This window comes from Nyctereutes procyonoides, unplaced genomic scaffold (genome assembly GCF_905146905.1).
Source record: "Nyctereutes procyonoides isolate TBG_1078 unplaced genomic scaffold, NYPRO_anot_genome, whole genome shotgun sequence".
NCBI lineage: Eukaryota > Metazoa > Chordata > Mammalia > Carnivora > Canidae > Nyctereutes > Nyctereutes procyonoides.
In genome coordinates this window covers 1,700,572-1,708,976 of record NW_026575128.1, presented here as the reverse complement: position 1 = coordinate 1,708,976, position 8,405 = coordinate 1,700,572, and the positions used below count along the sequence as shown (strand labels likewise).

Below are 8,405 nucleotides of genomic sequence, written 5' to 3'. Positions count from 1 at the left end.
ATTCTTCGGTGAGGGGGTCAGGGCTGGCTTCATGGACAAGGCAGGATTAGAGCAGTGTGTAAATAATTATTTTTCAATGCCAGCTCAGGCCGCCTGCCACTCCCAGCACAGGGAGGCCAGGGGCAAAGGGGACAGCTTGTCGCGGGAGGATTTGGCAGAAATGGAGGCTGTGGGTGCAGGCAGCTGCCGACAGGGGTGACTGCGACTTGCCGGCTATCCCTGGAACTCAGGGGGTCTGCTTCTTGGGCCTTGGCAGGATTGGGCGACCCAGTCCCGGAGCCCTGGGCTTCTTCGGCCAAAGCTTACTTCTGGTTCATTCGCAAGGTCCAGGGCAAGGGACGAGCCGGGGCCAGGTGGCAGCTCCACAAAGCACCCGTCACTGGCCCCTAGGGCTGCACACAGTTGTGGGATCCATCTGGCCCCAGCCCTCACTGGACAGATGGACTGTGGGCCTCACGGACAGTTCCCGGGCTGCTGGCGTAGAAGCAGGTCTTGACTCCTTCCAGACATGCTCTTGGGAAGGCCTGGCCATAGGTGACTGGCCTGATGGGGACACAGGTCCTGGAATCCCGGGTGTCAAAGCTGCAAATGGCTGTCCAGGTACACGACAGGCAAAAGCCTAGAGAGGCTGGGTCAGCAGCTAGAGGTGCCCAGCAGGGGCCCAGGGGTGGGACACAGGGCTCCGGCCACCTGCCCCGGACCCTTGCTCTCTCCTTCCTGTGTCCCCCTAACTTCCAAGCAGCCCCGCTCCTGAGAGGTGTCTCCTCCCTCTGCTTCAGCCAAGACACCATACCAGCAGCGCACCATTTCACTGTTTATTACAAACACAAGTTTGCAGGTAAATAACTGAGTCTAAAAAAAATACATTAAAATAAATAACTGGGATTCTCAAAGTTCTTAGAGCAAATAAGTTATATACAGACAGAGCAGGCCCTTCTCACCCGGAGTGTCCCCAGGGCAGGAGGGTAGGAGGACTCTGGGGAGGGGACAGACGGGGGCCACCCGGGACCCCAGGGCCGTCCGGGCCCCAGGGCCGGCTTCGGTCTGCGTGTCCACCACTGCTCGTCGATCCTGGTTTGTAGCCAACAGACAGGAAACCTCTCCGGATGTGGCCTCCAGGTGAGCACACTCCTCATGCGGTTCCTTCCAGCGGGGCGGTGGGGCTGGGGCCGGCCGGGGAGCCCATTCTGCAGCCTGGGGGCTGAAGGTTTTCCTGGGCAGCATGAGGTCGCCCTGCAGGGAGGCCAGAGCTTGTGCCACCCCGGCGGGCAGGGTTCCTGGCCCGGGGCTGCTCCTCTGCTCGCGGCTCCACACAGGTTCCTTGCCAGCGGTCCCTGGCAACCGGCGCTATCTCTTCCTCCACCTTGGGTGTGTGGGCCTCAGCTGCCTCCCTGCCTCCTGGGGTCGCCTAGGAAAGCGGATCTTGGCGGCAGAAATGTTCCTGGAATCCAGAAGGGTCAATTCAGCATCCCGGGAGAGGCAGGCTGCCCAAGAGCTCCCTAGGAGAGGCCGAGCTATAGGACCTGGCCTCCTTGACCATAGCCACCCTGGGCCCAGGGGGCAGCTGCAGCTGATCCCACAAACACAGTCTGCACTGCATGGATGGGCCTCACCAGGCCCAGAAGCTTCTCTGCCCACAGGGACTTTGGAGAAGCTGATGCTTGACATCGAATGCTGCCGGAATGACCAGAGTGTCTCCCGTGACCTGCCTTCCCACCTCCACACCTTTGCTCCTGCCGTTCCTTCTAGGCTCTTTACCTCCCCTCACCCAAATTCCATTGACTAAAATTCCCATTCTTCACAGTCCAGCTCCAGGTGGCTCAGCCCAGACGAATATGGGGTCCCAGTTGCTCTCTGAACTGGGATGAGACCCTGGCGGGGACTCCAGCATCACCCAAGTGGCCTCGTCCTGGCTCCAAGTGCTCTAGCCTGGAGCTAGGAGGCTGGCTTCTGTTCCTAGCCATGGGACCCGAGGCAAGTGTGGGAATCTCTCTGAGCCCCTTTCTTAGTCTGCAAAATAAACGCAGGCCTAGCTGGCGTGACGATGAGGACAAGTCAGCAGAGCAAGCTCTTCGCCCATCATGAGGTGCCATATACTTAAAAGTCTTAATCTTGACTTTTTCTCATCCTCAGATAGTTCCTAAGTATATACTGGGTCTTCCCTAGCCCCACCATCCTGCCCTGTCTCCTGTGTTTCAGTCTCTCCCCAGACAGGGGAGTCCCTGGGGGCTGCAGCTGGTTTGTAGCCAACAGACAGGAAACCTCTCAGGAGGTCAGCTCTGAGGAGCCTCGGGGAGGGAGGTCTGAATGGTTAACACCTCCAGACTTCCCACAGGGTGCCAGGCCGTGCTTGAGGCGCTCCACATGCATCAGCTCATCCAACCTCACGACCCTCCCAGAGATGGACTGCGCTGATGGGCCTGGTTCAAATTGGACCCCGAAGCACAGAGAAGTTAAGTGACAAGTCCGAGGTCACAAAGGCTTGTTTGTGGCAGATCTGGGGTTCACACAGGACAGCCCTGGCTTAGAAGCTGCCCCTTTAGCCACTTGGCTGCACAACCATGATGTGGGCTCTCTAATCTCAAGCCAGTTTGGTTGGACAAACGTTCATGGGCATGTCCTGTATGCCAAGCCTCGAGCTGAGTCATGCTGAGGCTGCCGGGAAGGGGATCCTATCTGGGCCAGGGAGGAGGGGACAGGATAGACAGCTGACCCCTCTGGACCTAGCACGTAGGAGATGCTCACAACCGACGGCCTTCCACAGTCACAATCCCAATCTCTGGAGCCAGCCGGATGCCTGCCACCGACAGCTGTGATCTCGGGCAAGTGCCTTTACCTCTCTGAGCCTCAGTCCCTGTGGCTGCCCAGTAAGGACCCAGTCCGGCCTCGTATAGAGACTGAGGGCAATGTGCAAGGCATACAGCAGGTGCTCAGTCAGTGCAAGCACCGCTTACCGCAGCTGCCGGAGGAGCTCTCCTGCGGATTTCCACGTCTTGCCAGCCTGGAACACGTCTGCGGGGGACCTGCTGCCTGGGACAACCACAGCTTCGGCCCTGAATGAACAGTATTAGGACCCAAGTGAGGGGCTGCCCAGGGCGCTGAGAACACCTGGCTGTGGGCCCAGTGCCCCCTCCTGCCCCAAGCAGATCCATTTCCACCCCTGTGCACCTGGCATCCTTCCTTTCCCAGGCGGGGTGGGAGCTGAGGAAAACTGAGCTGCCGGGAATGCGTTCTTAGCCTCAGTAAGACGCAGCTGGGTGCCCGGCCTTCCCAGAATCCAGCCACCTGCAGCTGAGCATGGCCCTTTGCAGGGGAAACTGAGGCAGGGGTAAAGCCACCGCCTGAGTCTCAGAGGAGGAGTTTCGCATAAACCATCACCACGGGAATGGCAGGTTTGGGACTGGCAGGCCAGTTTCTGCTTTCCCCGAATGCTCCGAGTGGCCAAGCGAAGGAACAAAGTCTCCCACCTGCTCCTTTTACAGATGGGAAACTGAGACCCAGAGAGTTAAGATATTTGGCCGAACTCCCCCCCACACACACACCCTCCCACCCCCAACAGCTCTGTGACAACCTTGGGATAGTGCCACAGCCTCCTAACCCCAGATGTTACTTCTCCACCAGAAAGCTCCGAAGCCCTGCGTGTCATGGTCAGAAGCCACAGCCCAGTGCGCTTGGTCAGACCCAGGCTGAAGGCCCAGCTCTCCCTCTGACCTGCTGGGCGGCCCCACAGGACAAGTCCTATCCCCTCTCTGGGCCTTGGCTACTTCAGCTGTCACCTGGGGAGACTCCCTCCTTCCCAGGAGTGAGGGTGGCATGTTCTCAGAAGCCCCCAGAGCTGGAAAGTGGGAGGCACTCGGGGTGACTGGTTCCCCACAGAAACGGTCACTGCCCGTGGGCCCCAGGCAGCCTGTGGGCCCCCAGGAGACTTGCCCGCCCCCACCGTTAGCCACTCTGCTCCTCCGCTGGTCTTCCAGACACCCTGCTTCCCCGGCCCCTGCAGGCTGGGTGCCCACTTACCAGGGCCGTCGATGGCAGAAGGTGGCACAGGCGGGGTCCCCGCCACTGGAGCATTCGCAGCGCTTTGGCAGGGAGCGGCGCCGGCGTCTTGGCGGGTTTCCCAGGCCGTAAGGAGCTGTCTGTCTGTGGGCAGGCAGCCAGCAAGGTAGTGGTGTAGGGTGGAGGGAGAGGAGGGGAGAGGGAGAGGGAGAGAGGATTAGATAAACTACGACCACTGGCAAGCAGACACTGTCCACGGCGCACGCTGGAATGGCCACCCATGCCGCCAGGGTGGAAGCAAAGGGTTACTAGCCCCTGACCTCCAGAAGCCCCAGCACAGGCTCCTCCCTGGGTGCCAGGTGGTCCTGCACAAGGGCCCTCCCCCTTCTGGGCCTCTGCTTGCTCCCACACCCCCGGCCCCCGCTCTGTCAGACTCCCAGAGTGGAGAAGGAGGGGGCGGACCCGTGCTCCCTCCCTAAGTCAGGAAGTGGGGAGTCCTCCCAGCTCCTCCCCTCCCTCCCAGACAGGAACTTGAGCTGATGGACAGAGCCAGGCTGGTCCCCCTGGAGGAGGGGAGGAAATGCCATCTCACAGAAGTAAACATACAGGCTCCCGGCTAAGCTGCCCTCACCTGGTCACCCCTTGCCTGGAGGGGTGATAAATGTGTCTTGGAGCTTTGACTTAAAAAATGGTGTGTGCAAGTGCCTGTGTGTGTGTGCGCGCGCGCGTGTGTGAGATCAGGTGGGATTGATTTCAGACTCAAAATCTGGCCAAGGCAGGCTGGGGGCCGGGCAGGGGCCTGTGGCCGGTTAGACCAGCACCTTCGGGTGCCAGAGCTAATTTTAGACAATGTGGTTGAAGTTGTAATGACTCCAGGTAGACCCAGCACGCAGGGACTGGCAGGGTTCCCGCCCTGAGCGAGTGTTTGGATGCGGATTAGCTCCACACACGCTTACGTGCAGGGCTTCTCTTGCCTTTTGCAATTTGGGGAAGGGAGGAAAAAAAAAACACACACAAACACAGAGAAACTTCAACTTGAAGTATGCAGTGGCCCGGAGGCAGTGCGGGTGCAGACAGAACCGACGGCACTGGGCTCCCACCCTCACCCTGCCAGGTGACACGGGGCAGGCTTCTCATCTTGTCACTGGGGACGACAGCGGTGCCTGGCTCGTGGGGAGGATGGGGGATGCGTGAGCCGATAACCTGCAAGCAGGGCTTGGCGTAGAGCCTGGCACAGTCAAGACATGGGTGCTGTCATTAATCGTATTATTCTTGGAAGATCATGCAGAGGCAGCATGGAGAGTGGGTGTGAGCTCTGGCATCCAGGGGCCTGGGATGAAGCCTCCACCTACTGCTCGCTTACTCCTTCCTGTGCGATCCTGGGGGACGCCCCCAGCCTCTCCCGGCCTCAGTACCCTGATCTGGAAAATGGGGCCGACACCAGGCTGTCGTGAGAGTTCTCAGGAGCCGGCCCGGGGTTACCGAGGCAGCCCCCACGTGGGAGTAGGGACAACACCCAGCCGCTCTTCATATCAGCTCAGCGATCCCGACTGGAGGGCCAGGGAGAGCTGTGCTAGCTACAGGTTCCCCACCCCCTGCCCCGCCTCTAGCAGCCCGCCTGGGTCCCCGCGGGAGCTCACCCCGGAGTGTTCACCCAGATGATGTCCAGGTGGCAGAAGTAGACGCACTCCTTGTCGAGCCAGGAGCTGCAGGAGCAACGCCGAGGCCGCAGGTGGGAGCCTCGGGCCCGGGCTGAGGGTGCTGGATGCTCCGGGGCAGCGGCCACCTGGCCCTTGCCTGCGTGCGCAAAGGGGGACAGAGGCGGAGAGGTGGGTCGGGGTGCCTGGCACCGCAGGCAGAGGGGGACCCGCGGGGCTCCTCCTCTTGCATAATCGAGGAAGTTGGCATCGTTCCGGCCCCCGAGCTCCGGGCCAGCCTGGGGAAGCCCCAGCAGCCGCGCGGGGAAGGGCCTCCGGACCTGCAGAGCTCCTCGCAGCCGCCCCCGCTGCGGGCGCCCCCCCAGCAGCCCCCCGGCGGACCTGCGAGGACCGAGCCCTGGGGAGGGAGACCCCCCCAAGCAGACCTGGGGGTGGGGAGCCGCTGTAGCAGGTGAGGCTAGGGCAGCTCACCTTCGTGCAGAGCCAGGAGCAGGGCCAGCGCCACGGAGCACCAGGCAGAGGGCAGGGCGACCATAGCGGCGGGGCCAGGGCTGGGCCGAGGACGGAGCGGGCCTGTTTGCCGGCGTCCTGCTGCCAAGCCGAGCCCACAGCTCACTGCCTCAGTGCCCTGGCCGCTTCTTATAACCCCAGCCGCGGCCCCGCCCCTGCCCGCCGGCCCTGCCCGCCAGGACGCCGCCTCCTCCCGGGGTGCCGCCCGCCCCAGCCTCCCCGTGGCGGGGACAGGGGAGGGTGGAGGCGGGAGGGGAGGCCCCGCTCCGCCCTCTGTGCCTGGAGCACCTCCTGGAGTACCGGAGCTCCCCTGCGGCCCCGGGGGCCCCTCCCAGCTCTGCTGGCCTTCCTCCAGTCATCCCCAGGGCGCCCCGTCCCCCTTCCCCACTCTCCGTGTGCACGGCTGCTCCACGGGGCGTGCCCGGGGCTAAGAGTGGGAAGAGGGGGATCCATGAGCAAAACCCTTCCTTTCCTTGGGGGGACACCTGGTCATCCCGCCTGCCCACTGCCACCCAGGCTGAGGACGCCCCTTCTCTGCTGTGTGGGAGGGGAATGGGGGTGCTCAAGGCTGTGTGGCTTGGGCAAATCAGAGCCGTCTCTGGGCCTGCCTCCCTCCGTGAAGGACACAGCTCACCCCTGACCTCGGACGGGCCTGGAGTTGCCCCCATCCCCAGGGCGTTGGGACAGGAGCTCTGGTCCCTTCCAGAACCTATGGCCTTCGTGGGAACCACACAAAGCACCGCTCGAAAGGTCTCCCGCCTTGGACGTGACAGGGTGCTTGGCTCACCTGCAGCCACTGTCTTCAGGAAAGGCGAGGCAATGTTGGGGGGGGGTGCACCCCGGGGGCCGGCATTCTTCTCCTGCCTCCTGCCAGCTCAGAAGCCGGGCTTTTCTGGGCACAGTGTGGGGTTGCACCGGTGCTGAGCTAAGCAGCCTGCACAACCGGCAGTCGCCCTCTGTTCCTGCCCAGGCCTGGATCAGAGTCCACCTCCCACGACGTCTTCGGGGACCCTGTCTCCGGGTACACCTGGAAAGCCCTCTCATTTCTTGGAACTCCCAGAGCCTGGCTCTCCAGCCTGCCTGACTCATGACGCCGGGCTTATCTCCCCTGCAATCTCGAGGCCCAGAACTCCAGAGAGCGCCAGGCCTGGAGCCTGCCCCGCACACAGTAGGCGCCCTCTGAGTGCACGCTCGCAGAGGGAGGAGGGACTGCATGAACACACGCCTGGCTCTGAACTGTGGAGATCAGGTCCCCCAGGAACCTGGCTGTTCAACTGTCAGCTCCTGTGTTCAGCAGCGATTTTGTCATCGGACGTTTCCCAAGGGGGAAACATGACCACGGAGACGGGCAAGCTTGCTCCTTCCTAGGGCGTGACTAGAGCGTGCATGTGTGTGTGTGTGCATGTGAGCATGTGCGTGTGCGTGTGTGCCATCCCGGGACAGAAGGGCAGCCTTCTCTTCCTTCCCCGGGGCTGGGTCGGGCTGCAGTGGAAGCAGGAACAAACACGTCTGAGCACCTACTGTGTGCTCAGAGCATTTTCAGCCGCTCTGTCGTGGTCCTGGGATGCAAGGCAGCTGTCACAGTACGGGGATTGGCACCACTACTGCCTGGGACGCTCAGAGAGGAGCCTGGCCTGGCCAAGGTCACACAGCTGTTAGATGCCCCCGAGCTGGCACTGGGACTCGGATCTCCGTCCCTCCTGCAAAAAAACAAAACAAAACAAAAAACCCAAAAACCAAAAAACCCAGACTCCCCACGTAGTGCTCACTGCCCTCCCCCGAGAGGCACCTCTCTAAGAATTTAGAAGAGTATTTCTGGAATGAGGTGAGCAATACCCCTAGTCATTTCTATTAGCCTCGCAGAGAATATAAATACGGAATGAAGCAGGGTCAGGGTGGGGGAAGGGGCGGAGAGAGAATTCAAACTACTGAACCATGAAGAGAAGAGAGAAGAACAAGCAGGTCAGCCGGGAGCAGGAGGGGGTCCGGGTGGGGAGGAACCCAAACAGGGAGGCAGATAAAGACAGGTAGGGAGAGAGGGAGGACAAGGAAGCAGAGCCCAGCGCCAGAGAAAGAACTCGGATTTGAGAAAGTAAAAGAGAAAGACCATTTGGAAGGAGAGCGAAGGTTCTACTGCGTCTAATCTTTACACAAATGCAAAGTGCTGCTGAGGACAATAGGGAACCAGAGGCTCTGAGTCTGGGAAACATAATAGAAGAATTAAACAGACCAGGAGACAGG

General features: G+C 61.2%; 1 protein-coding gene across 1 annotated transcript; it reads right to left on the bottom strand.

The window, feature by feature from the left end:
• Positions 1-801: 801 nt before the first annotated feature.
• EDN2 (endothelin 2) lies at positions 802-6,252 on the bottom strand. Its single transcript, XM_055341842.1, has 5 exons — positions 6,126-6,252; positions 5,637-5,793; positions 4,018-4,140; positions 2,955-3,053; positions 802-1,441 (listed from the first exon to the last, which is right to left on the bottom strand). The coding sequence occupies exons 1-5, from the start codon at positions 6,187-6,189 to the stop codon at positions 1,348-1,350; spliced, it is 537 nt and encodes a 178-aa protein (XP_055197817.1). The 5' UTR covers positions 6,190-6,252; the 3' UTR covers positions 802-1,347.
• Between the last annotated feature and the right edge of the window lie 2,153 nt (positions 6,253-8,405).

What these genes read in the sequence shown, in the direction of transcription:
- EDN2 (XM_055341842.1), bottom strand. Translation starts at nt 6,189, where the DNA reads ATGGTCGCCCTGCCCTCTGCCTGGTGCTCCGTGGCGCTGGCCCTGCTC. An exon ending in TTCTGCCATCGACGGCCCTG is followed by an intron (nt 3,054 to 4,017) that starts GTAAGTGGGCAC and finishes CTGTTCATTCAG; the next exon opens with GGCCGAAGCTGTGGTTGTCC. An exon ending in GAGCTCCTCCGGCAGCTGCG is followed by an intron (nt 1,442 to 2,954) that starts GTAAGCGGTGCT and finishes TCTGGATTCCAG; the next exon opens with GAACATTTCTGCCGCCAAGA.